Source organism: Amaranthus tricolor, chromosome 2, assembly GCF_026212465.1.
Source record: "Amaranthus tricolor cultivar Red isolate AtriRed21 chromosome 2, ASM2621246v1, whole genome shotgun sequence".
Classification (NCBI taxonomy): domain Eukaryota; kingdom Viridiplantae; phylum Streptophyta; class Magnoliopsida; order Caryophyllales; family Amaranthaceae; genus Amaranthus; species Amaranthus tricolor.
The window spans coordinates 11,984,699-12,012,506 of NC_080048.1; the positions used below are offsets into that span (position 1 = coordinate 11,984,699).

Sequence of the window (27,808 nt, forward strand, 5' to 3'; positions counted from 1 at the left end):
TTGGTGAATCAAGAAAGGGAAAAGCAAGGATAAAGACGGTTGACGGGATTGAGTGAATTGTAATTGAAGATGAAGTGGTGAGATTTGACGTGAGAGAGTGAATATAATGAGTATGAAGGGACGTGTGCTTTAATTGTTTAGGTGTTTCATGTTCCTTATTTAATTCATGCATATAGACACAAAATGTGAAATGGAAACAGACGAATTTAGTGAAGAACTATGATGATTCAACTCCTACTTCTTAATCAAATAAAAAAAATTGCTGGAGAAATATATGTAAATTAAATAATATTAAATTTTTATGAAAATAAAATAAAATAAATGGAAATTTATGCTACTATAGTCTGATCAAATTAAACATGCAATCATAAGAACATTCACAGTATATACTTTTAAATAGTACGTACCTGATTCTTTCGATAATTGATTTTTCAATCAAGATTTTTGTGGTTGATCGACCTTTTCAATTTTCATTTTGTCTTTAAGGATCACATATGTCACTCACTTCAATGCAGCTTGATCATGCCAAGTTCTAATCTCATTTTCTCATGTTGTTCCCTTGGAAGCGGTTTAGTCATGATATCTGCTATTTGCTCGTTGGTGTTTACATGCTTTACAATAATATTTTTATTTTCAACATTATCCTTAAGAAAACGATGCCTAATGTGGATGTGTTTTACTCGTGAGTGATGCACTGGATCTTTAGATATATAAATGGCACTAGTATTATCACAATAAATAGGAACACATTCAAATTTAATACCAAAATCTCTTAGCTGTTGTTTTATCCAAAGCATTTGGGAACAGCAAGCTGCTGCTGCTACGTATTCAGCTTCGGCAGTAGATAATGCAACAGTGTTTTGTTTCTTGGAACTCCGTGAAAACTAAACATGAGCCAAGAAATTGTACCATACCTGACGTACTTTTTCTATTTACTAGATCTCATGGATAATCTGCATCACTAAAACCTTTCAAATCATAGACATCACTTTTAGGGTAAAATAAGGACAAGTCATCTGTTCCCTTTAAATATCTTAAAATTCGTTTTACTGCAGTGAGATGTGATTCTTTAGGATTAGACTGAAATCTAGCACATAAGCCAACGCTGAAAGCAATATCGGGTCTACTTGCAGTTAGATATAATAAAGAGCCAATCATTCCTCGATACATAGTTTGATCAATATTTGTTCCATTTGGGTCTTCATCTAGTCTAACATTTGTAGCCATAGGTGTATTGTTGGTTTTAGCATTATTCAAGCCATATTTCTTGAGAAGTTCTTTTATATATTTTTGTTGGTGAATAAAGATACCATTAGCTGTTTGTTTAATTTGTAGCCAAGGAAAAAATTTAATTCTCCCATCATGCTCATTTCAAATTCAGTGCTCATAAGGTTAGCAAATTCTTTACATAGCAATTCATTTGTGGCACCAAAAATAATATCATCAACATATATTTGAACAACTAAAATATCGGAACCTTTATTCTTAAAGAATAAGGTTTTATCAATTTTACCTCTAACAAAGTCATTTTGGATCAAAACTTTGATAGTCTTTCATACCATTGCCTTGGAGCTTATTTCAAGCCATAAAGAGCTTTATCAAGCTTGTGGACATGATCAAGACAAGAGGTATTTTCAAAGCCTGGGGGTTGTTCAATAAAAACTTCTTCATTAAGAAAACCATTTAAGAAAGCACATTTCACATCCATTTGATATAATTTAAAGTTCATGAATGCAGCAAAAGAAATTAAAATTCTAATAGCCTCTAACCTTGCTACTGGAGCAAATGTCTCGGTATAATCAATACCTTCTTGTTGATTGTACCCTTTGACCACGAGCCTTGCTTTGTTTCTTACAATTATTCCATGCTCATCCAGTTTGTTCCGAAATACCCATTTCAAACCAATTACCTTCTTGTGTTTTGGTTTGGGTTCCAAGTGCCATACTTTGTTTCTTTCAAATTCGTTCAATTCATCTTGCATGGCTACAATCCATTCGGAATCCTTTAGAGCTTCTTCGTGATTTTTGGGTTCAAGTGATGATAGGAACGCAAAATGTGCACAAAAATTTCTCATTTGAGATCGAGTTTGTGTTCCTTTATTCAAATCACTTATAATCAAATCAAGAGGATGATAACTTTGATATTTCCAAGGTTTGGGCACAAACTCTCTTGTGGGAACAGTAGCATGTTCTGGTTCATCAGCTTGATTAAAATTCTGTTCAGCTACTGGATCGTTTTGCTCATCTGTGGGAATAGCTGGATTGGGAACAGCCTGCTGTTCCTGATGTTCTGGCAGTTCCTAAACTTGATCAGTTCTTTCTGCCTCTTCGGGGATCAGCTGTTCACCTGCTGTTCCTTGATCTTGTATTTTCATTTCTTCATCATCGTCTTCTAGATTTGCAAGACCTATCTTAAAATTATTTGTGTCCTGTTCACTTGACAAAAAATTAGTTTCATCGAAAATTATGTGAACGGATTCTTCCACACTCATTGTTCTTTTGTTATAAACTCTATATGTCTTACTTTGAGATGAATAGCCAAGAAATACTGCTTCATCACTTCTTTCATCAAATTTACCTATATTTCGTTTTCCATTAACATGTACAAAACATTTGCATCCAAACACACGAAAATAGGAAATATTTGGTTTAACACCTTTAAGCAATTCATAGGGTGTCTTAGAAGTGATTGGTCTTATTAATACTCTATTCAAAATATAACATGCAGTATTAACAGCCTCGGCCCAAAAATTTTTAGGTAGACCACTAGCAATTAACATAGTTCTAGCCATTTCTTCTAAAGTTCTATTTTTCCTTTCTACTACACCATTTTGTTGTGGTGTTCTTGGTGCGGAAAAATTGTGACTTATTCCATGTTCATTGCAATAACTCATAAAACTTGAATTTTCAAATTCTTTACCATGATCTGACCTTATATGAATAATTTAGTTATTGGTAGATTTTTGTATTTTGTTAGCGAAAGAAACAAACTTATTAAAAGCTTCATCTTTACTAACTAAAAATAAAGTCCAAGTAAATCTACTATAATCATCAACAATAACAAACACATATCTTTTGCCACTACGACTTTGTATTCTCATAGGTCCACATAGATCCATATGTAGTAAAACAAGCGGTTTAGTGGTGGTTACAAAATTCTTTGATTTAAAAGATGACTTAATTTGTTTTCCTTTGGCACAAGGATCAGAAATTTCATCCTTGAGGAATTTTATAGCTGATAATCCTCTAACTAGGTTTTTTGATCTTAATGTATTAATCAATGTATAACTAGCATGACCTAGACGCTTATGCCAAAGAACTGGGTCGTCTTCTATAACACTTAGACACGTTAGACTGGTTTTGGGAATAGTGTCCAGGTCCACAACATAAGTGTTCCCTTTTCTGATTCCCTCAAGAATGATGTCTCTTGTGTCATTCTTAGAAATAATGCACTTTTCAGAAGTAAAGTTTACAGAGTTACCTTTATCACAAAATTGAGAAATGCTAAGTAAGTTGTGTTTTAAATTCTCGACTAAAAATACATTATCAATGGCATAGGAACATGACCTTCCAACCTTTCCTTTGGCGATTATCTCACCCTTCATATTGTCACCAAAGGTTATTGTTCCCCCATCATAGGCTTCAAGTGAGAGAAACTTAGATTTGTCACCCGTCATGTGCTTGGAACACCCACTGTCGAGATACCATGAGCTGTTCCCCCTCACTTGGACCTGTAAAATAATTAATTGTTAGTTACAGGAACCCAGACTCTCTTGGGTTCCTTGTCGATTTTGCATGAATCATTTTTCTTAATCTGAATGTTATCGACATAGTTTCTGTTGGAAACAGTGTACTGTTTCCTTTTGATGCACTGATCCTTCAGATGACCAGTTCCTCCACAGAAGGAACAAAATCTGTCACTAGGAAGATCAACGTAAGCTTTCTTCTTCCTGTTACTCTTAAAGTGATTTAGGCGTTTTGAATTTTTACTTTTGGGTTCTTGAATCCATTTGGGAGTGATTTTGATTTCCCCTTTTTCTCTTGAATTTAATTCAAGCTTATCATCATTAATACGGTTCGATTCTAGATTCAATTTTAAATTTTGAAAATCATTGCACAAATCTTCAGTAGATGCATCATTCAATTCTTTATTTAAGCCTAGTAACTTGTATTGCGATAACTCAATATTAAGAATAACATTTTCCTTTTTAATTCTCTCCATGTTTTCCTTTAGAATTATGTTTTGGTCCAACAAACCGAAAAATCTGTTTTGGACATCGTATCTAAAGTTGTTTATATAGGAGACATGGTCTTTGCTTACCTTGAGTTCTTTTTCTAATTGGAGATACTTATCATTACAATTTTCAAGTTTAGCTTGTGTCTCCTTTAGCAACTCTATTAATTTATTTTTACTTAGATTGAATGAATGGTCAGAAAATGAGTTAGAAGTATTTACCTGCTTTTCTTTGCTTTCGTGCGTAGCCATGAGACATAGGTTAGCTGTCTCGTCCTCTTCGGGAACAATAGTTTCATCATCACTTTTAGTTTCTCCCCATGCAGCGATCATGGCCTTGCGAAAGTCGCTCTTGTTAAAGTTTTCTTTGTTCAACGGTCTTCTTGAATCCCTTGTCTTTCCCTCGCCCTTTTCACTCTTCCACATTGGGCAATCCTTGATGAAATGCTCGGTACTTCCACATTTGTGGCATTCAAGATTGGCTTTTGTTCTTCTTTTGTTGTTGTTTCTTTGATTTGTATACCTGTTGTTCCTGAAGAACTTCTTGAATTTTCGTACTAGTAAGGCAGTCTCTTCCTCATCACATTCAGATTCGTCCTGTTCCCCAGCTGCCAGGGCCAGTCCCTTGTTCCTAGAACTGTCTGTTGTTCCCAAATGCAATTCATGCGTTATTAGGGAACCAGCCAGCTCCTCTAGATTAAACTTTGTAAAATCTTTGGACTCTTGTATCACAGTAAATTTGGCCCTCCAGCGCTCATCTTAAGGAAGGATCCTAAGGATCTTCCTTACTTGTTCATCGGTGGAAATTATTCTTCCAAGAGAGACAAGTTCGTTTGTTATATTGGTGAACCTAGTGAACATCTCTTAGATGCTTTCTCTTGGCTCCATAACAAATCTCTCATATTTAGACATCAATAAAACAATTTTGGAACGTTTAACTTCACTTGTTCCCTCATGGGTAACAGCTAGCAGGTCCCAAATTTGCTTAACAGATTTGCACCCCATTATTCTATTATGCTCGTTTGGTCCAAGACCAAAGTGAAGTAATTTTATGGCAAGAGCATTTAATTCCATTTTCTGAAAATCTTCTCTTTCAAATTCGGTTATGGGTTTGGGAACAATTTCATTATTGGAGTAAGTAGTGGTTACCTCAAAGTCTCCGATTTCGATGACTCTCCAAACTGGATAATTTTCTGCCTTGATGAAGATCTGCATCCTATTCTTCCAGTAAGTATAGAATTTACCATCAAACATGGGCGGTCTTTGAGCAGAATACCCTTCTTCCATTCGCTCGTTCATAATTGACAATTTTAGGAACACCAGAATCTGTCCTCAAGGTTTCCTGATCTTCTGGGAACAGGGCTCTAATACCAATTGTTGACTCAATTAGAAACGGGAACAGCAACAAGAGGAGAGGGGGGGGGGGGGGGGGGGGGGGGGGGGGAATTGTTGTTGTTACTAGTTCAAGCGTTTTTGCCCTGTTTTTGCGCAATTGAATAAAATAAATAAAGCTTAAACTTAGAGCAACATATATATATATATATGTGTGTGTGTGTGTGTGTGTGTATATATATATATATATATATTATATATATATATATATATATATATATATATATATATATATATATATATATATATATGCGTGTATGTATATATATATATATATATATATATATATATATATATATATATATATATATATATATATATATATATATATATATATATATATATTATATATATACACACACACACACACACACACACACACACACATATATATATATATGTATATTTATTTATTTATACGCACACACACACATATATATAGACATACACACACACACACACACATATATATAGTATTGGGTCGCAGGTTGCCTTGGGATTAGCTACCCTATGTGTATTCCTCTAAACTTTGATATCACTCTAGCATCCCGAACGGGACGGGCAACGACATGAGTTGAGAAAAATTGAAACTCAAATCAACATAGGATTGTTAGAGGTTTGTATGCTAGGATGATCTCATTTCGAGTTACTTATCCTATATAATTAATTGTATGAAATCTCTGACGTTTGTTGGTTTTGTACTCTTTGGAACGTGCGATGATGTTGTTTTTCGACAACTAGTAAGTTGATTTTAGGTGGGGAAAGAAGAGAGAGAGGTGGACTCCGGAAACCTTTGAATTAAACAAATTTGATGCATTTAAATATTGTATGAATTTTATGTTTTGTTGGAGTTTTAATTAATTTTATCGCAAGTACTTTATATACTAGACATTTATTTCGGTTTGGTGAGATCAGATGGCTTTAGACTTCTACTGACTTAATTTCTTTTTGTTCGTCGCTTATTTATTTCTATATCATAAAACGTCTGATCCTATAATCCGGTCTAATTTAAATGTCAGATGTGTCACCTAGATTTCATATTAACATTTGAATATCCGATTCACTTTAACTCGTAGTATTACAACTTGTGATTTGTGCCATCAAGCTAAGCAACCTAGGAATAAATTTCCTATTATTACCAATAGGGCTAATTTTTGTTTTTAACTAATATATTGTGTCTTTAGGGTCCATAGCATACTCCTTCTTTTTGTGGTGCAACTTATTTCCTTACTCTTATGGTTGATTATTTTTGAGCTATGTGAATATATCTTTTGTTTGATAAAATGAGGTCTATAAGATGTTTAATTCCTTTTTTTTCTATGAGTGAGCAATAGTTTGATGTGCAAGCTAACATTGTTCGGCGTGATAATGGTACAAAGTTCATTTGCATGAAACCATATTTTGAAACATATACTTATTTTTCAAACCTCGTGTGTTGATACCCCCAACGACAAAATGCAGAGTTGAGAGCAACACATTTTATGAAACACCATAATAGTCAAACACCATCTTCTTTACCGGATAATAAAGTGTCTTATGAAATGTTGTTTGGTTCTCCTCCTTCCTTTACTGAATTTCGTATCTTTAGCTGCTTATGTTATGCTTACAACCACATATCTACACGAGATAAGTCTGCTAATCATAGTCGTAAATGTATTTTTGTCGTTATCCTTGAGGGAAGAAACAATGAAAACTTTATGATCTTGACACTGGTGATTACCATGTCTTTAAGGATGTTCATTTTTATGATTATGAATTTCCATTTGCTCACAAAAATGCTTTGACCTTTTCTTCCTTCACGCACTTTCGCTCCTAACTTCGATGTTAGTTTGCAATGCTGGCTCGTTCTCTACGCGAATATGGCTTTCAAGAGTCATAATCAAATGATTCCTTGTTTACTTATCACAAAGAAGAGATTCAACTTAATACTTTTATCCATGTAGATGATTTGATCATGTTTGGGAATGATTATGCTGCTTTGTCTGTTTTTAAGAAATATTTGTGGTACTCTAAAGTATTTTCTTGGTATTGAGGTTGCCTAAAATTCTGAAGGCATTTACTTGTGTCAATGGAAATACATTCTTAATATTATTGCTGAGTCTGGTAATTTAGGCTCTAAGAAGTTAGTTTTTCCTTGAAGCAAAATGTACGGTTAGTAAGTTCTACTAGTTCGCTATTTGAGAAGTTAAGCAGTACCAGCGTTTGGTCAAAAGTCTCATCAATTTCACCTCTACTAGACCCGATTTGGCGTATTCAATTCACATATAATCTCAATTCCTTAATGCTTCTTGTCGAGATCATTGAGATTCTTCCATTCAAGAGGTTTTGTATTTGAAAGAATGTCTGAGACAAGGCATTCTACTTCGATCTGATTGTGACTCATTGAGTGGATGGTGTCATTCTAATTGGGCTAGTTTCCCTCTTACTCGATGTTCTTTCTCGAGTTGGTTGGTTTTTTGAAGTGTATTTTTATTTTTTTGGTAGACAAAGAAGAAAATCATTGTTTTCCGTTCTTCAGCTAAGGTATAGTATCGTTTAATGGCTGCAATTACATGTGAGCTCAAATGGTTGAAGGGCTTACTTCTAAGCTTAGGGGTACGTCAAACGAAAGCTATGAAACTATACTGTGACTAGGGGTGTTCAATGGGCTGGGCCCCCATTTTGAGCCCTTATTCGGCCTGTTTTTAGAAGGGCTTTGTAAGGGCTGGGCCAAAAATGGGCCGGGAAAAAAGGGGTATACTATAATTAAAATGAAGCGGGTTATAAAAGGGCTCAATAAGGATCGAAGGGCCTTTGTAAATAGCATAATTAATGTATAATTTAAATATTATAAATGACGATATCAATAAAATTATTAATATTTTTTCAATTTAATTGTTATAAATTGATAAATGGGGATTTAAATAATTTTTAGTTGTAAAAATGGGTCGGGTTGGGCGGGGCTGTGCTTTGAAGGCCCAACCCATTTAAAGCCCATATTAATTTTAAAGGGCCCTTATCCAACCCGACCCTTATCCGACCCATTGAACACCCCTAACTGTGACTGTGACTGTCAATGGGGATTCAAATACATTGATGTTGATTATCATTACTTGCGCGATGACATACAAGATGGTACCGTACATCCTTCCTATGTTTCTATGAATACTCAATTAGCGGATATTTTTACTAAAGCTCTATGCTCTAGTCAATTTATCTTTCTCCTTCGTAATTTGAGTATTTGTGATCTTCATGCTCCAACTTGAGAGGGGTATTAAAATTATTATAATTTATTAATAGTAATCGTATATTGGGCTAGCATTGGGCTAGTGTTTTCTAGGTTGGCCCATGTGGTAACTTAAGTTAGGTTGTAAATATAGTTGTAATTTCTTATTAATGATAGTACCACATCTCGTATTCTTCACATCGAACAACGACAAAATAAGTAAGATAAAGAAGAAGGCAAATAGAAGAGATGGACGGTGAAGTAGGTAAAGCCAAGAGATGGATGATGAAGAAGGCAAGGGTATAATAATTAATGCATTGAAACTAATGATGTTTTACAGACATTTACGGATTCATTCAACTATGTGACAGTGTGTATGAGATTAAAAACTTAATTTCAAGCTGTGGATAAGAATGAAAAAGTGCTACCATTCGTATTTCATTAATATTGAATAATACTATACCTATTTCTCTTTACTTGTCTTATTTGGTTTTGACATATTTGTCATTGTACGTTTTTAATCTTAAATATCTTTAATTGTGTTTGAGTAAAAATTTTTAAAAGTTGATATTAATAAAATTTACAACAAGACGAATAAAACAAGATCTCACATAACTATGTGGAGTATAACTTATAGATTAAGAACAAATCACATAATAAGAGTGATTGATGAATAATGTTGATAAACCAAATGGAACAAGTAAAGCGAATAGGAGAGAGTAGTATTTTGTTTGTATGAAAAAGAAAAAGAATGTTACTTTTAATTACTCCCTCCTATTTATTAATTTAGGGACATTTCCTTATTGGGCAATACATTAATTATTTCTCATTTCTATTTTTGTCATTATTTTTACCCTCACTATAACAACACAACAATACATAAATATCAGTACTCTCGGTAGAAAAAGAGAGTTTTGCGTCCACTTTTAAGTGGTTTCACGCTCCTTTTTAGTTTAGATGTAAAATTCAAATGTGTCTTTAGAGTATTATATTCAAAAAGAAGTGCAGGTATGAGTGGCGCCTTTTTCATAGGACACGGGGACTCATATCATATGATCTTATTCTACAACAAAGACAAAACAATCCTCCATTCTTTTCTTGCTCAAGCAGAAATCTATAATGAAGCAAACAATAAAGCACATTACTCCTCACTACTTTGGAGATTCATTGCCCCACTTACCACTCAAAGTATCTTTTCTCTCTCTCCTTATACTAATCCATCCATGGCTGCTTTTTTCTCCTTTATTTCCAATACCTCTTCATTTCGTCAGGATAAACAATTTCGGATTTTGCTTTTCACTGTGCTCGCCCTACAATGGCGAGTTCCAGTGGTACTAAGGATGAATTTGGTGCGCCACAGACCTCCTTTTCCAGGCGGATGACTCGAGCTTTAACCATGGTTGATCCTACCAAGGATGATAGTGTTCCTATTGATAGTGAGCTTGTTCCGTCTTCACTTTCTGTTATTGCTCCTATACTCAGGGTTGCTAATGAAGTTGAAAGGGAAAACCCTAGGGTTGCTTATTTATGTAATTTCTCTTCTTTACTTTTTCTCTTATTTTGATTTTGTGCAATTTCGACTTCATTGTGCCCTTTTTCGGGTATCTTTTATCTATATTTTCTGAGTTTGGGTTTTAATGAGGTGATTGAGATATTGTGATTTATTTTTGAAGTTTGATATGAGCTCAGTGCTTGACATAGAAAACTTGTTAGAGAATTTAGAATCATAAACACGGAATAACACCAGTATACAAAATATTCACCATCCAAAAACACGGGCTTCAGCTAATATTTTGCTTTTCTACAACTATATCACGTCCTTAAGTGAACTAGGATTCTTCAACGAGTTCTCTTAAGGAGCGTGAGTTCTATTTGGGAATGGAGATATTTGAAGTCCATTGAATTATTTGGGATCCATAAAAAATGGGAAATTGCCAAGTCGGATTGTGTGAACAGTTTGTGGTTTAAACTTAATTCCTTTAAGCACCCATAAAATTTTTGAAGAAGCCAAAATATACCTGTGTTATAGTGCCCTCTTCCAACACCTATTTCTCCAAAGGGTGAATATTTTATTTTTTGATGCCTAGCAAAGTTTGTTGCATGAAAAGTGATGGTTGACGGATTGCTTCTTTTACCTCAAAACGATAAACCAAGCTTAACAATGGAGTTCAAACGTTGTCACATTTGACCATATATTTCTACCTCCTATTATTAGTTCATTTTCACTAAACAAGATTATACGTTTAGTTTTTTAAATGAAAAGGCTTAAGTTGGTGAATTTTAAAATCTTTACCTCAGTGCTCAATTCGATCACGTTTAGTGAGTAGTGAGATGTGGAATTTTGAGGCACATGTTGTATTTTCTAATCTCTTTCTCTTTTTTAGTCTTGGTTCCTTGAATTGTTTCAATAAAATTGAAAATATTTTCACTAATCAAACTTATTTTTTAGTGGTTAAATTAAGTTTGGCTTATTGTAAGTGATATTTTCTAATTCTTTAAGGATTTCTCTTTTTTAGAGTTACTTACTGATTATGCTAATTTTTACTGACACAATCAAACTGATATTTGTGAAATTTGACTAATTTAACCTGATTATTTATTGGTCGAAATGGATTTATAATGATTATCATTATTTTGAGTTGAAGGGAATAATGTTTTAATAATTCATTTTAGATTGGGGGTCACTTTTGATGAAGTGAGTAAACTAAAAGAACTACCTTTCATCGTATAAGCTGCAACCTCTTTTCACAATATAGTCTTTCTTTGCAATTCATTATTAGAGTATTAATAAGGGTAATATGGGGAACTTAAAAGTTTAAACAAGTAATTTAAAAAGTGACCTATTTTTTGGATGATTTGGAATATAGATGTTAACTACTAATTAGGGATTGAATGCGTTTTTCTTGGATTAAAGGCATAAGATTTCTTCTTGCGGAATCATAGCTTACTGCATAAAACAAGAGATTGAAAAAGTCAAATCTTTTTGAATAATAACTTTTTATACGTAAGATTTATGTATCAATTTTACTTTTCTTGCCTTGCTTTCTACATAAAAATAGCATTCGTTGCTCTAATTATGCGTTCTAATTCAACTGTTATGCACAATATGTAAGTTATAATACTATTTTGGTTGGTACCTATCACTTGTCTTTGTAAGGAACTTTTAACATATGGTGCTATTTATCAACCAGGTCGTTTTCATGCATTTGAGAAGGCTCATAAGATGGACCCAACATCTAGCGGGCGAGGTGTTCGTCAGTTCAAGACTTATCTGTTGCATAGACTTGAGAAGGTGGGATTTTGTCTTTGTTGATTGTTAAACATGATATTCTGTTTGCTGGCTGGCTTTATTAATATATATATAATTTAGAGCCTTCAAGTACTCTTTCCTGTCAAGAACATGTTTTAAATCTTTAGAAAGCTGATCTTCTATGTGTTTGTATTTGTGAGCTTGTCCTCCATTAAATACTCAAGTGGTAGTAGATCAATAGTTGAAAAATCTGACTCTTTTTTTAAAAAGCTCTTGACTATTATATGGATCCAAGTGCTCTAAAGTAATTGTTTCCTATTACTCCACTCTCTCCTTTAGGAAGTGAAGTTTAAGGAGACTGCTGTATTTTTTGGTTCATATAGATGCCAGAGATGTGTTGCTCACTTTATCAGGTCTCATTTTAGTTGTCTCGATTTTCAATGTAAACAAGTGAGCGCTTTGCTGCAAAACTAGATGCCATGCCTATATATATATATATATATATATATATATATATATATTGTAATAACTAGTGATGTATCATGACATATCCATCTGTAGCAAAGTTATACATGTTCTTAGATGTTTAATTGTTGACAAGTCATTGCTAAACTTATAACTTTGTTTGTGAATAGGGCCCTCCACCTAGAACTTTGTTGTAAGTCAGATTTCTAGTTAGGCAGTCATGTGGTCGTAATCATATTCAAAATGTTTCTGATTTTGTTAATAGCTAAAATGATCATGGAATTTGATATGATATTAACTTTTTCTTTGTTGAGGAGAGCAAGAAAAGAATAAGAAAAGAGGGAATTCACTTGCTTGTTTATGTTTCATATTTGGTGTTGGGACATGCTCATCAGTTGAAAAGCCTATTGGCAATATAAGAGCTGGTTTTGTGATGGTTACGGGAAGACATCTTGTCATTTGTTTTTTTGTTATTCTTAATAAAAAAGTTGTCGTTTTTCTACCTTATTATGTCTAGCAGTTACCTATTTTTGGGTTATCTTTGTTTTAGGAGGAGGCGGAAACTCGTCCAACTCTAGCTAAAAGTGATCCAAAAGAAATTCAAAAGTTCTACCAAATTTTTTGTGAGAAGAACATTAAATTGGGTCAACACACAAAGACATCGTAAGTAATATTAACGCCCTTCCCTCTCTAAACACACACACAGAGTAAAAAGAGGAAAAAGAGATGAAAAGGAAGACAAAGATAACTTAAATGCATTGAAGTAAAATAAAAAATGGAAAGGGAATGTTTAGCAGTGTCATTATGATTCCAATATTACTCCACATATATTATGTTGCTTAAATTCAAAAGGTCATCAATTTTGTTGTTTCTTGAAGGGAAGAAATGGCCAAGATTTATCAGATAGCGACTGTTCTGTATGATGTTTTGAGGACAGTGGTACCTTATTCAAAAGTTGATGAAGAGGTTTGACTTGTACACTTTGTTTAATTGCTAACATAGTTTTGTTGATGCTTTCGTATATGTAGTTTGAGAAGAATTGATGAATCGAATCTTGATATTTAAATTGCTTGTAGACAGAAATGTATGCCAAGGAAGTGGAAAGGAACAAAGAACAATATGAGCCTTATAATATTATTCCCCTGTTTGCTATTGGAATTAAACCACCAATCATGGAACTTCCTGAGGTTTTTTACATCCTCTCTCGGTGCTCTTTCGCTTTGTTATGTGTTAAATTATTGACATGCTTGTCTGAAACTTCTAGATAAAAGCTGCAATTCGAGCTATACGTAATTTAGACAATCTTCCTATGCCTCAACTTACATTGGCACCGATGACCCAAGATGATAATGTTATTATGCCAGAGTATAGGGACAAATCTATCACTGACATACTTGACTGGCTAACATCCATATTTGGGTTTCAGGTATAAACATTTCTAATGAGGTTCATTTTATCATTATTATATCCAATCTTGTTTATGTGCAATCTTGTTTTTCTCATTGTGCAATCTTGTTCGTTTTAACATTATTATGTGCAATCCATATTTGATACTCATTGTATTGTGTGTCTAAGCGACTTTTGCTTCTTAATGGTTGGACTTTGATTTTTAATTTTGTGATCTTACACCCCTAGGTTGTAGGAACCTTTTCAATATGATCAGTGTTGCTATCATATTTCATGATTTATACAACCAATTATTTAGAGTGGAAAATAACTACTTTAAAGAAATTTTAACTTTGCAGTGAGCACTTCGTTAAATGTGTAGATTGGTGATAGGGTAGTCAATTTGATACTTTACCTAATTGGCAAGGACTGTGAACATTCTATTGATTAGGCTTATGAGTTATAAACAACATATTTTAATTTGTGTTTGAGCCAATGGTAGCAATTCCTACTCTATTGATTGGGCTAAATATTGTCGAGAAGTATGGATTAGAACTTTGCTTGATTTTGCTGTGGTAGGAGTAATTGGTATCTCAAAAAGCTTAAGTCTCAATCAACTAAGTGTTTCTTTTATGAATCATGTCTTTATCTTCATCAACAATTCACTATCAAAAGCAAAGAATAAACCACTGAACAAGGTGTAAAGATTCTCAGGAAGATTTGATGAGTCCGTTTCCGCTTACATAAGCTTTGTTAGTCTTATATATGGTATTGTTATGGTGACGTCACTACCAGTCCAACTAGAGCTTCTTTCTAATATTTATTTCATATACAATTCCATAGATTGTCCTGATTGCACATGCATGTATTCTAATGATTTGCTGCATTACCTAAAGCACCCAAAGCAGGCAAATGATAATAACTGCTATTGAGCTATTGATCGAGATATTGCAGCATAATTTTCCGATAGTGTAACATGATTTTAGAATTGTGAAATGTACATGATAGCTAGTTTAGTTAAGTTTACCTTCTATACATTTTCTAGGTACTAAAGCGTGTAGTGATCAAGGTAAAAATTGAGGATCGCTCTTTCAACTTGATTAGGCTTCATTATAATCATGATGTGTTATAATTTCTTGGCTTTCTGGTCAATTTTTCTTGTGAAGCTTTTCTTTTTTGATTGGTTATCTAGATGTAATTCCTTGCCTTATTTTGATTTTTTAACTTGTCACTCTTTCACTTTGATTCTAGTTTTCTACTAAGGATTACAATTAAATATTGTTTTCTAATACATTGTTGGATTTGTCTCAATGTATCAAAGAAAGGCCACTAGAAAATTATGTTAAATCCGTGCCCTTAAAGCTAATGAGCAAACTTTATTGTACGACTAATGCTACTATATGGATCAAAATGTTGTGCTTTTAGAAGTGATCATTGTATAAGATGAGAGTCGCACAAATGGAAATGCTTAGATGGATGAGCGAACATACTTTGAGGGATAGAATTCAAAACAGAAATATAAGAAAAGTTTTAAGAGTTGTTGTATTGAGGAGAAGATGATATAATTGTTAAGATGGGTTGGGCATGTGCAACTACGAGGAATTAGTGCAATGGTAAGGAAGATAGAAAATTAAAACTCGAGCGACTTAAAAGGAGGGCTAGAAGGATTTAGATTTACATGTTTAGATGTTAGAAAATTAAAATGAATGGAGGACATTGGGACGATCAGTGGAATTGATCTATTGGTAGGCGATTCCAATCTTTGAAGATTAAAACTTTGGCATTGTTGTTAAGTTGTGTATACAAATTGCAAACATATCACTTAATATTTTTCAAAGAGAACCAAGGACACTAGTAGTCAAAGTTGTAAACTGTCAAACGTGTATTTCCAAATGGTGCAACTTAAAAAAGGAAGTACATGTGGTTTGATCGAGTGTCCTAAACCATTTGGTCCGATGACTGTCTCTTTTGATGGAAATATGATAATGATTATAAACTTCTTCATTTTATTTCTTTGTGATTATTGTATGCATGGATTATCTTTTTTTTTTGTTTGTTGATGTATGTTGAGCATGAATTGTGAATTATGGTCAAACTTTTTATCTTCACTAACATCACAAAAATAAATCCTCACGTTAAATATCTTTTCTTTTTTTTTTTTTTTTTTTTTTTTGGTTCTGTTATCGGCTGAAAAAGAAAGGAAATGTTGCAAATCAGAGAGAGCATTTGATATTGATACTTGCAAATAAGGATGTAAGGAATAGAAGGTCCGAGGATTATGAAGCGGTATGTAAACCATTTCTTTTATTCAATTATCTTCATGATTTTTCATACTTTTTTTGCTTGAGTATGTGTTTTAAGAGTAATTGAATACATGTGTGAGATGCAGCTTGACCTTCAAACTATAAGCCAACTCAAGGAAAAGATTTTTAAAAATTATGAAAGATGGTGTGATTATCTTCATTGCAAACCAAACCTCAAGTAAGTACTCTGAACGTTGGGCATAAAAAAGTATTGCTTATCTAATGCACATCGTTACTTTACTTGACCAAGGTATAGTGATTGTTAACTTTATTCATTTCACATGGGATTCTCAAGGTTTCCTCCAGGTTTTGACCAACAACAATTGGAGCTTTTGTACATTGCACTTTATCTTCTCATCTGGGGCGAAGCATCAAACCTTCGCTTTATGCCTGAATGCTTATGCTACATCTTTCATAATGTAAGTTTACCTTTGAGTGTTCTTTTTTTAGCTACTCTTAATCATTTAAAAAAGCTTGTAAGTGTATGATATCAATTTTTTTCCGGTAAATCTATAATGAGGTTGTATTTCAAATTGTTATTCTAATACATTTTTATTCGAAGACAATACATGCTTGTTTTGGTCTTCTAGAAGAAAACTTGTTTGCAATTTTATTTTAATGAGAAAATATGTACTCCAAGATATTTGTCATGTTGGTGCTTTCTCGAGTATTTTTCAATCAATGATTTTTTTTTTACACACGTACCTTAACTAATGTGTGATTGTTGTTAGATGGCTAGTGAAATTCATGGGATATTATACAGCAACGTCCACCCAATAGCAGGAGAGACGTACCAAAGCACAAGACTAGATGACGAATTATTTTTAAAGAAAGTTATAACTCCAATATATGATGTTGTGCGTAAGGTACTTCATATTCCATGCATTTACTCTATTGACCTTCAATTTAAAAGGTTTTATGTTATGTAGTGATGAATTATTATTGTAAAAAGGAAGCAAGAAGAAATAAAGGAGGCAAAGCTAGCCATTCATCTTGGAGAAATTATGATGATCTGAATGAATATTTTTGGTAAGCCTCATGTTCATTTTCTTTTGTGTGGCCGATTTAATAGTGTTTAGTGATTGAGTTATGCTATAGGTCGCAGAAATGTTTCAAGCTAGGGTGGCCAATGGTTCCTACTGTAGACTTTTTTGTACATACAAATGTTGTGCAACCAGGCAAGGTAATCAACATTTCCTAATATTCTTACAATATTTCGTACTCACTTAAGTATTTGTCACATTCATTGATTATGTAACTAACTTCAAAAAACTATTCCAATTGGAAAGTATTTTAACTTTTTTAATTTTACAATATATTTGTGCCAAGAATTAAGGATTTCTTTCAAAATATGGTGTGTTCAAGTACTAGAACAATCATTCTTTTCATGCTATTATTACCTATGTATTGTGCATCTTATCTAGATTGTAGATGAATCTTTTATAGGCCTTTTTATTTCAGATGATCTTTTGGAAACTTTTAGTTATTTGAACTGATTAGAACTAACTTTTATTGAAGTTTTCTTGATCATAATTTTTTAAATTTATTACAAATGATTTTTTGTGCAATTTAAATTTATTTCTTAGAATGATTTTTTGTTCAATATTGAATTTTCATGACAACAACAGATTCACCATTAAAATGTTTGGCCAATTTAAGTAGTATTTGTTGTTGTTCAGGATACTAATAACTTATAATGATTGTTACTCCATAGTTTTAAATCAAAGGTTGCGTGGCGGGGTTTTGTGGATCGGTTAGCTCAAATTCCGTTATAAGGCCTCATTTTTATTCCATGATTCAACCTTATTCATTCAATTAGAAACATATTTTTAGGGAGCAATGTACTTTCAATTTATAAGTAATATTATCATACAGTAATATTCTTTACTATCATCATTATGCACTATCATATTTTTTGATTGCTCCTTTGTTCTCATGTTTACATATACTATATTGGGAACCCCATGTCTTAGTTCAGATTTGTAGTTGTTTTAGCTCTTTGAAATCTTGGGCATATTACATTCATCGTTTTCCTTAATGATGTTTTAACATTTGTAGTAATGTGTTAATTAGTGTTTTGAACACTTTCATTTTATTCCCCTACTAGTAAAGTGCTTCTTCCATTCTCTTACCTTTCAAGTGTTGCTTCTACTCTTCCTTTTTAGCTCTTCTTCAACATCATCCCCTGATCATCGTCTCAACATTACATGAATTGTAACTCGTGTGTAGCGATATCATGGTGAAAGAGATGGAATACTATTCTGATGTTAATTATGGAAAATGCAAGAATTTCTGCAGTAGTGATCTGTTATGGACTGGATTAGCCATAAGAATGATATTACTAATGACAAAAGAGATCTGTATGAATGTAGAAAATGGATTGTAAAATGTAATTTTGTATAACAAGAAATGTAGAATGTAACCTATGAACGATTATAAGGATAGTAGACGAGCATTCGAGAGGCTTGTTTTCTCCAAACGAATATAAACTCCTCTAAAAGCTACTACTCCAATCCATGCTTAATTCCCTTCACCTTCCCCTCTATTTATACTAATTATCTCTACATTTTTCTCCCCAACTTAACTAATTACTAAGTATTAATTCCTATATTACGCCTTCCTAGCCATTTATGACATATTGGCCGTAAAGAAATCCACCTTGTCCTCAAGGTGGGAAGAATGTAACTCGAGCCAAGACGATTGAAGGTAAAGTATGAGTAGACCAAGTTGGAAACTAGTTATTGTTGAAGGAATATTATGACTTGGGTGCACAATCAAGTTTATGCATTAGTATGAGTGCATAGGGATGGAATCAAATGGGTGTGTTGAGTGTGCGCATCAAGTATGCACATTAAGAGGGATTTATGAAGATGTTTAAGTGGGATGATCAATGCTTGAAGTTATGGAGGTATTGAAGAGTGACTTATACATATGAATCATGATGATAATAATGCATGATGAATGATAGTTAATGAGGAGTTACAAGATATGATTATTATTATTTATTCTTAGCTAAAGTGTGTATTACTCATTAATGTATTTACCCCTATAAATAGGGAGCTCATGTGCTCACAGAAATCACCCACAAAAAATATCCCTAAGTGTAAACACATAGCCCAATCTCTTCTCTATTGTAATTCTCTGTTTTGAGAGTTCTTTGAACTCCTTTGTGATAATATAAGTGAGATACTACACACCTCAAAGGACGTAGCCATAATTGGGTGAACCTTCTTAAATCTTTGTGTCATTTTATTGCATTATTATCTCTTACAAACGTTGTTTTCATTGATTGCGTAATTTATTCATCACAGGACTACATACCTTCAATCTATGTGATATTGGAGTTTGAAGTACATTGTTTGAACTCTAATATAGCATAGTTTTCAGTTATAATGAAGCATTAAGCCAAGGAGTAAGATTGGACTCAAAATTGGGTTTATGACATCCGCAATTATGTATTAATTGGGCTATTTACTCCCTTACCCTAACCCTAATTTCCATAGCCTCCAAGAAACCTTCATCAATAAGGCTGTCTTCCTCTTCAAACTTTGAAAACACTCCTCTTTCATTTTCCCTAATTTCTTTGACCCCCAATACGCACACAAAATCGGATCTGCTTCTACCACCGCCGCCGCCACTTCCAACACTGTTTGCTCTTTCGCCGCCGCCATATCTAACACCGCCTTCTCTTAAACTACTAACTCTTAAAGCCCTCTTTGCAAAACCCTCGGTTCGAAACCCTAACCCTAATATTAGCCCTAACCCCTTACCATATTTAGGGGCCCTTTTCTCCTTCCCACGGTGTTGCAACTTCCTCATTCATTACCTTCGCAACTTCGCAGGCAACTCCTCACCACCATGCCCACCGCAGACTGTTTGTGCTACCGGAAAACCATCATGTAATTTCTTCTTTGCCCTTCTTCCGTCGCCTCATTCTTGCTCTCCACCTCCTTTTCTTTATCTAAAAGCCCAAGTACGCAATGTCTTTGAATTTTACGGCCAACGTTCGAGCATCACGCTTGAAGTCATTTATGTCATTAAATTTTGTGATCGAGAACGTGTTTTCTCGTCCTTCAAGTTTCACAAAAATGTCGACGATACCTGCAATAGTTTGACATTCTGTAACCTCAATTTAAGTCGAACCCTCATGCTCTTCTTCCTTCTCAATGACCTCCCAGTCTCTGAAATCTTCTTCAACCTTGTTTTTCTTATGTTTTACCTTTGTGTATTTCTTGGTCATTTTTATGAGTAAAGTCTCCCAAAGATCATCTGATATTTTCTTATCCGTCGAAATCTTGTTTCTAATCTCCTCCAAATTATTGTTGGATTGTCTGAAATTTTCTTTCATATTTAGAGAATGACTTTCAATTGTTTTGTCCATTCTTGTAACTAACTCCTCCATATGATTCAATATCTTACTTATGGGAAGTTTTTTGACATTGTGGAACTCTTGGATGACTCTGACCTCAAAAGTTGTTATTCTTACTCAAGAACACCGTTTAAATCAAAATACGTCAACCCTTAACTTCCTATGTGTGGCCAGTCACCAAGAATCAAACGCCTCTGATACCAATTGTTATGGACTAGATTAGCCAGAGGAATGATATTACAAATGACAAAAAAGAGATCTATATGAATATAGCCAATGGACTATAAAATGTATTTTTGTATAACAAGAAATATAAAATGTAACCTATGAACGATTACTAGGATAGAAGATAAGCATCCGAGAGACTTGTTTTCTCCAAAAGAGTATAAACTCCTGTAAAAGCTATTACACAAGTTCTTGCCTAATTCCTTTTCCGTTCTCCTCTACTTATACTATTTATCTCTACACGATCATATTATTTATTACTATTTATCTCTGCTTATACTATTTATTCCCACCAACTTAACTAATTACTAAGTATTATTTATTACTTAATTCATATATTACCCCTTTCTAACATGATCATATTTGAATCAAGATTTAATCAATATTGATTTTTTCTGATCAAAATCTTTTTCATTTAACTATTAGAGTTGTTTTTAACCGTTTTTTGCTAATGGAAAACTTCTTTTATTGGTGGTTTTACCAACAACTATGATTTTCCCTTATTTGTCTTTCCACGGAGCTATTTAATTGCGTTTGAAAATATGATTTGAGTTAGATTTAAATTTTACGCATGAAATTCTTTTTTTTTTTTTTCTAAATTTAAATTCAACAAATTGTTGTATTGTTCATAATGCAAATAATTGGCATGTTGTCCTTAATCCTTCATGTATTTAGTGTGTGCTTGAAGCAACCACTATCTTTAATCGCTGAGCTTCAACTAAACAACTTGTATTAATTTTCTACAATTAAGTAACCATTAACTATTTTTCTAGAGAAGCATGAGAAAGAAGTATCTAACATCCCTGTTGATTTAAGCTTTCCAACTCCTTGTGAAATGCTTTGGAAGGTAGGATGTGCTTTTGCTTGTATGAGTCCAGTAAAAGCAGTATTTTTTAATGAAGACAAAACATAAGCTCTTAAACTCATAGTGCAAAAGTGGCGTAACTGTCGCGATTGAGGTAACGGATACGGTGATGCGTTGACGGGGTAATGTGGTTGTTGCACTGCCAAATTTCGGCCTAAAATGTGAAATGTTGCTTGAAGCATCATTTTCATACCTTAACAATGGGATAATATTGGTTAGGTAAATTTAAATACCACTGCAGTACGATCGATACAATACGATAGGACTATTTTTACAATTTGCTCAAATTAGAATTTTCCCAGAATTTTCTAGATACTAGATCTTTTGTTGGTTTTTTAAATCCAGTTCAAACAATCACTTACCAGATACAAATAACGTTATTCTTTCTCATACCTTATTGCTGTCAACTCATGTGTTACATAGACTTGTGTTCTTTGTGTTGGTCATAGTATCTCAAATGAAATAATACTGTCAAAAACTATATTCCTCAGTGTATAGATGTCATGGGACACTCAAATGGACAACACGTGGGGTGGGTAGATGTATTCGAGTAATGAAAGATAAATTAGCATAAAAAAATTATTTATTGAATTGCTTTCCGGCAAAATTTGCCAAGTTAATTGCTTTTCATAATGCCTGAAAGATCCCTGCAACATTTTGGGTTTTATTTTTCTACTCTTAGTATCACTTGTAGTTATAATTGAACCTTTTTAAATAAGTTTTTCTTTCTCAAGGTGTCTAGTCCATAAATTTTGCTTGAACTAACTTGGTTGTGTTATCCTAGGAAATAGCTTTCGTGCCTAACCATTTAGATTGTTGTTAAGAAATAGGTGGGTTAAAATAACCTTATTTATCTAAGGACAAAAACATCAAGGATAGATTGCTCTGCAAGTTACGAGTGTGTTTAAGAGGTTAAGGATGGGTTCTATAGTTTGATGTCTAAGTAATCATAATAGAAGGATTTTGAAAATGGCTGTTTTTATTTCTAAAAAGTAATGACATTTTTTGAGGAAAAATCCTTTGTTATTCTTACAGTGTGTTGAAAATTTCTAGAGATAGGATTTGGTTTGGCTGGAGCTCTGTGTGTTTATGCTTGTAGGTCTTTTAAATACTCACCAGTAAAATAATTATTACTCACATCTTAGTCTATTTTCCCCATTATCTGGAAAGCCAGATTTCGAACAGGGTTAAGATGTTTTTGCTGGTAGCTAGTTTGAGGAGGCTTAATACTTGTAACAATCTACATATTGAGACCAAAAAAGGCAACAACTCCTCATGTTTGTTGGTTTTTGTTTTCTAATGATGAGATAGGAAACTAATTGCTTTTATGTTCTCAATTTGTCAGATTTTCTCTAGAAGTTTTTATCTATGTTTCTCGAATTAGTACTGCTACTCCATTTCTTGCTTGATCAAATACAGGTCTATTGTATGACTTATAGAGACACAAGGGACATAAAAGAGTTCCTAGCTATGTTTAAGTGATTGAATTGGCTTTTGACATAAACGGCGGGTCATTTCTTTGGCTTCTTTATGAGATCAAGTTTTAGTAAGGACTGACTCACGAGAGTTTTCTTAGCCATCCTATTGATTTAGCTTGTAGTTGTTGCTTGATGTTGATTGATTTTACTGTAATTGGTTTTAATAATCCTTTTTGATATGAAAAACATTTAAAAGTTATTTCTTGTTTTTTGTGGTTTTCTTATTCATGTATATAATTTGTGGAAACTTTTGGTGTTTGTTTATGAATATTTCTGTTGTCCTTGAACAACACTATAAAATTTTCCCAATTAATATAATAATATGGGTCTACACTACCTACTTTACTGTATTATGCTAATGCACTATCACACTAAACATGAAGTAATCAAATACGTATTCTCTTTTGCAGAGGCACGATCAAGTTGCTATTGGTAAGAGGAAGCCAAAGACAAATTTTGTCGAAATGCGTACCTTTTGGCACCTTTTTAGAAGTTTTGATCGTATGTGGATATTTTTCATACTTACTTTTCAGGTATCTTAAGATTTTTATTTTTTATCATTTTTCCATCTGATTTTGGATTGTGTAATGTTTGTGCAAAAAAGGATGAGATAACATATTTGACTGTTGGTTTTTCTAAATGTTTTCAGACAATGGTAATAGTTGCATGGAGTCCTTCTGGTTCAATAGCCTCAATTTTTGATGCGGATGTATTCGAGAATGTTTTGAGCATATTCATTACTGCTGCTTTCCTCAATTTCTTGGGAGGTAAGTTGTGGTAAACATGTTTTCTTAACCATGTTAATAGTTGATCATAATGGTTCTCCATTTGAAAAAGATCATACCTGAATGTCATTTTTGCTGCCACTCTTTAGAGTCCACTTGGGTTTAAACCAGTCTAGTCACATTTTCTACAGGAGAATATATGTCATGATTGTTATGTAATTTTAGTCAATCCTGGTAAAACATTTCTACTGTTTGATTAGGATTCCCATGAATTTTTTTTGGGTATTCCCTCGACCTATCTTCCCAGGGTTTAGAGAAGTCTGGTTATCACCCCACCAATGAAAAAGAAGTTTATATTTCTTAGTTGATGATGGGATCATAGTGGATGGGTTAATTCTCTTGTTTGTTTGGCATATTACTTTATGATTTGACGATGAAAATAACAAATCAATCTGGTAGATAGCTAAGTCTTCATTTCGTATGTTGAAGGTTTTTGCTAAGAATATTGCATGTTTAGTTTTGTGGGTAGTGTTCTTATCTCTTCTTATATGCAGCAACACTGGATATATTTCTCAGTTGGAAGGCCTGGGGAAGCTTAAAATTTTCTCAAATACTACGTTACCTCTTGAAGTTTGCTATTGCCGCTATGTGGGCAATAGTGTTGCCTATAGGTTATACAAGCTATGTGCAAAACCCAGCGGGATTAGTGAACTTTCTCACCAGCTGGGCTGCAGATCTAAGGAACCCTTCATTTTTCAAGTTTTCCATCGCCATTTATTTGGCTCCTAACGTTTTTGCTGCTTTGTTATTCTTCTTTCCCCCGATACGGAAATACATAGAACGTTCAAATTCACGTATCATTATGCTCATCACGTGGTGGGCTCAGGCAAGCATATTCTACAATGCTCACTCCTTTGTTGTTCTTTATTTTCACCTTCCTTCAAGGAACTTTTATTTGGCTGCAATGCTGATTTTTATAAATGTGTTGGTGCAGCCAAAGTTGTTCGTAGGAAGAGGCATGCATGAAGACACATTTACTCTTTTAAAGTAAGACCACTTTGAAGTATATGTATTTGTGAGGGGTTAATTGAATGTTCGATATCATGTCATGATACACGTCATTCATATTATATTCCAGACTTCCAGTAGCTATTAGAAGGAATTTTTTATTGTGCTTTTGATTAACGCTGTGCTTGTGGACTGCCATGTAAATGTCAATGTTTTCAGGTATACACTATTTTGGATTTTGTTGCTTATGTGTAAGCTGGCATTCAGCTTCTATGTTGAGGTAAATTTCCTGACATAAGAACTGGTAGAATGTTCATTTATGTACTCCTAGAGTATAATGGATTCATTGCATGGATAGTACATACATCTATTAGCTTTTCATGAGTGTTTCGATTAGTTTTGATGCTGAAGTATAAATGTTTCTGTCTCATCACTCCTTGTAATATTTAATATTGATTTTGTTAGCATGTTTTCTCAACTTTTGATTCTTATCCTTTCTTTTAGATCTTGCCGTTAGTTGAGCCAACAAAGTTAATATGGCGGATGAAAGTTAATAACTACGAATGGCATGAGTTCTTTCCTAATGGTAAACTTCTATTGTGCCTTTTTATGATCGGCATGGTTTATTTGTTTACAAATTGTTTATAATAAGCTAATTTATGACTGTATTTGATGTAGCAACACACAACTTTGGTGTTATAATCGCTATTTGGGCTCCAATTGTCCTTGTAAGTGGTTCAGAATGGGATGAAAGAAGGAAACAATCTCCATTTTATATTTTAGTAGCTTCTTTTACATCATAAAAGTACAACCTCTTTTCATGTCTTAGGTCTATCTTATGGACACACAAATATGGTATGCCATATTTTCTACTATTGTTGGTGGAATCCTTGGAGCTTTCAGCCACTTGGGTGAGGTTTGTGCTTTCTTGTCTATCTTGTAGTGTATAATATATTGTTATTGGTGATATCACCAGCCTTCTTTTATTGGATTTTTCCATGCCCAAACTTCTAAAAGGAGATAAATTGAAGCCAAAATTTCTGTAGTGTATTCTAATTGGCTCTTTCTATTGCCTGCTTTTGCTTCAAGTGTACTCCTTGGTTAAAATATGGTTTCACCTTACCCTTATACCTTTGGAACCGTTGAGCTGTGTGTTTTGAGGCTTTTAGGGTTTCACTTAATAACAATGTTCAATAAAACAATTAAAAAAGAAGCCTTGTCTTCCATCCAATTGTTACTTCAGTCTTTTTGTGGTTATGGTTTTTGCTTTTTTGACACTCTGTTTCCCTGTACAGATACGCACTCTTGGGATGTTGCGCTCCAGATTTGAGTCTGTGCCTATAGCTTTCAGGAAACGTCTTGTTCCAAGAAAGAAAAGGGAAACTAAGCAGGGACCAATGGTAGTGCCATCAATCAATGACTTTGTGTACTGTGTTTTATGTTGGCCACTCCCCATACCATGAGGTGATTCATTTAGCTTAAGTTCACATTTTGTTTGGCAGGACACTTTGGAAGCCCGAAAAAACATTGCAAAGTTCTCTCAAGTATGGAATGAATTCATACATTCTTTACGGCTTGAGGATTTGATAAGCCACAGGTTGAGTTAGCTTGCCTGAGACCTTCTAACCTTATAATTGCTGTCAAATTATTTTTTATATCTATTTGTTATTCTGCTGAACTTTTTGTTTCACCATAGGGAGAGGGACTTACTTCTTGTACCCTACACTTCAAGTAAGGTTTCAGTGGTCCAGTGGCCTCCTTTCCTTCTTGCTAGTAAGGTGGGTCCTGTCACTAAAAATTTTATTACCTTGTTATATATTGTTAGTCTGGTCTGACATTTGTCTTTTCCATGTTTCTATTTGTTCAACAGATTCCAATAGCATTAGATATGGCTAAAGATTTCAAGAAAAAAGATGATACTGAGTTATTTAACAAGATCAAAGAGGATGACTACATGTTTTCAGCAGTGATTGAATGCTATGAAACTCTCAGGGAAATTCTCTTGGAACTTTTGGAAGATGAATCTGACAAACAGTAAGTCTGTAAGCTGTTCTCTTTCATCAGCCCATGTTAAAACGGAAAGCTGCTATAGTTTGCTAATTTTTCCTGTTTCAACATGCTATAAGTGATCGGTGCTTCTTGTTTGCTCAACCTTTCTTTTTTTCTTCAGCACAATTAGACAAATCTGCCAGAGAGTAGAAACTAGCATACAACAACATAAATTTTTAACTGAGTTTCGTATGAATGGGCTGCCTTCGCTTCATGTTAAGCTGGAGAAGTTCCTGAAATTATTGGTAAGATTTCTCATGATGTCAGTTTTCAACTTACCCCTCATTCAATGTTTTTCCCATTTCTGTTGATTTTAATTTCTTGATTGTCGAATGATATCAAATTATCAACAATTAGTCCCATGTTGAAAGCCAACATATACTGCTCTATGCAATAATAATTGCAGGATTAGGATTGTGAAGTTTGAACATCTTATTCTTGATCCTTAGGTTAATGTGGATTCTGGTTCATGCTTCAATATCTTTTCTCACAAGATTGTGTATTTGGCAGCTGAGCGACAGCGATTATGATGATGAAGACCTGTACAAGTCTCATATCGTTAATGTTCTCCAGGATATTGCGGACATCATTGATTACGATGTCATGGGTGATGAATTTGAGTAAGCTCTACATAATCTTGTGATGTACTTAATTTTTTTTCATAAATCTAGGACTCTGGTTTTTGGGGAATTATGTAGTAGTCGATAGGATGTTTTATGATGTATGCTTTTTGCTGGTATACTAGCGTCCGGAAGAGGGATCATCCAGAATATCAAATTGATGCTGATGGCTTAAGAAGACAGAGGTTTGAAAATATACATATTTTGCTCTTACGTAACAAGTCGTGGAGAGAAA

General features: G+C 33.6%; 1 protein-coding gene across 1 annotated transcript in view; it reads left to right on the top strand.

Annotated features, from left to right (window-relative positions):
- Positions 1-9,850: 9,850 nt before the first annotated feature.
- The window catches only part of LOC130802968 (callose synthase 7), a 32,960-nt gene continuing 15,002 nt past the window's right edge, over positions 9,851-27,808 (top strand). The window contains exons 1-27 of the mRNA XM_057667105.1: positions 9,851-10,359; positions 12,022-12,122; positions 13,096-13,208; positions 13,424-13,511; positions 13,622-13,732; positions 13,810-13,971; positions 16,128-16,217; positions 16,321-16,412; positions 16,530-16,653; positions 16,966-17,100; positions 17,187-17,263; positions 17,333-17,417; positions 23,582-23,704; positions 23,821-23,938; positions 24,451-24,782; positions 24,891-24,943; positions 25,124-25,184; positions 25,409-25,490; positions 25,583-25,632; positions 25,734-25,820; positions 26,200-26,304; positions 26,407-26,501; positions 26,601-26,682; positions 26,775-26,938; positions 27,075-27,198; positions 27,464-27,573; positions 27,699-27,808. The exon at positions 27,699-27,808 is cut by the window's right edge and continues 2 nt beyond it. Coding sequence (XP_057523088.1) covers positions 10,146-10,359; positions 12,022-12,122; positions 13,096-13,208; positions 13,424-13,511; positions 13,622-13,732; positions 13,810-13,971; positions 16,128-16,217; positions 16,321-16,412; positions 16,530-16,653; positions 16,966-17,100; positions 17,187-17,263; positions 17,333-17,417; positions 23,582-23,704; positions 23,821-23,938; positions 24,451-24,782; positions 24,891-24,943; positions 25,124-25,184; positions 25,409-25,490; positions 25,583-25,632; positions 25,734-25,820; positions 26,200-26,304; positions 26,407-26,501; positions 26,601-26,682; positions 26,775-26,938; positions 27,075-27,198; positions 27,464-27,573; positions 27,699-27,808 — 3,088 coding nt within the window. The 5' untranslated portion in view covers positions 9,851-10,145. The remainder of the gene's footprint in view (positions 10,360-12,021; positions 12,123-13,095; positions 13,209-13,423; positions 13,512-13,621; positions 13,733-13,809; positions 13,972-16,127; positions 16,218-16,320; positions 16,413-16,529; positions 16,654-16,965; positions 17,101-17,186; positions 17,264-17,332; positions 17,418-23,581; positions 23,705-23,820; positions 23,939-24,450; positions 24,783-24,890; positions 24,944-25,123; positions 25,185-25,408; positions 25,491-25,582; positions 25,633-25,733; positions 25,821-26,199; positions 26,305-26,406; positions 26,502-26,600; positions 26,683-26,774; positions 26,939-27,074; positions 27,199-27,463; positions 27,574-27,698) is intronic.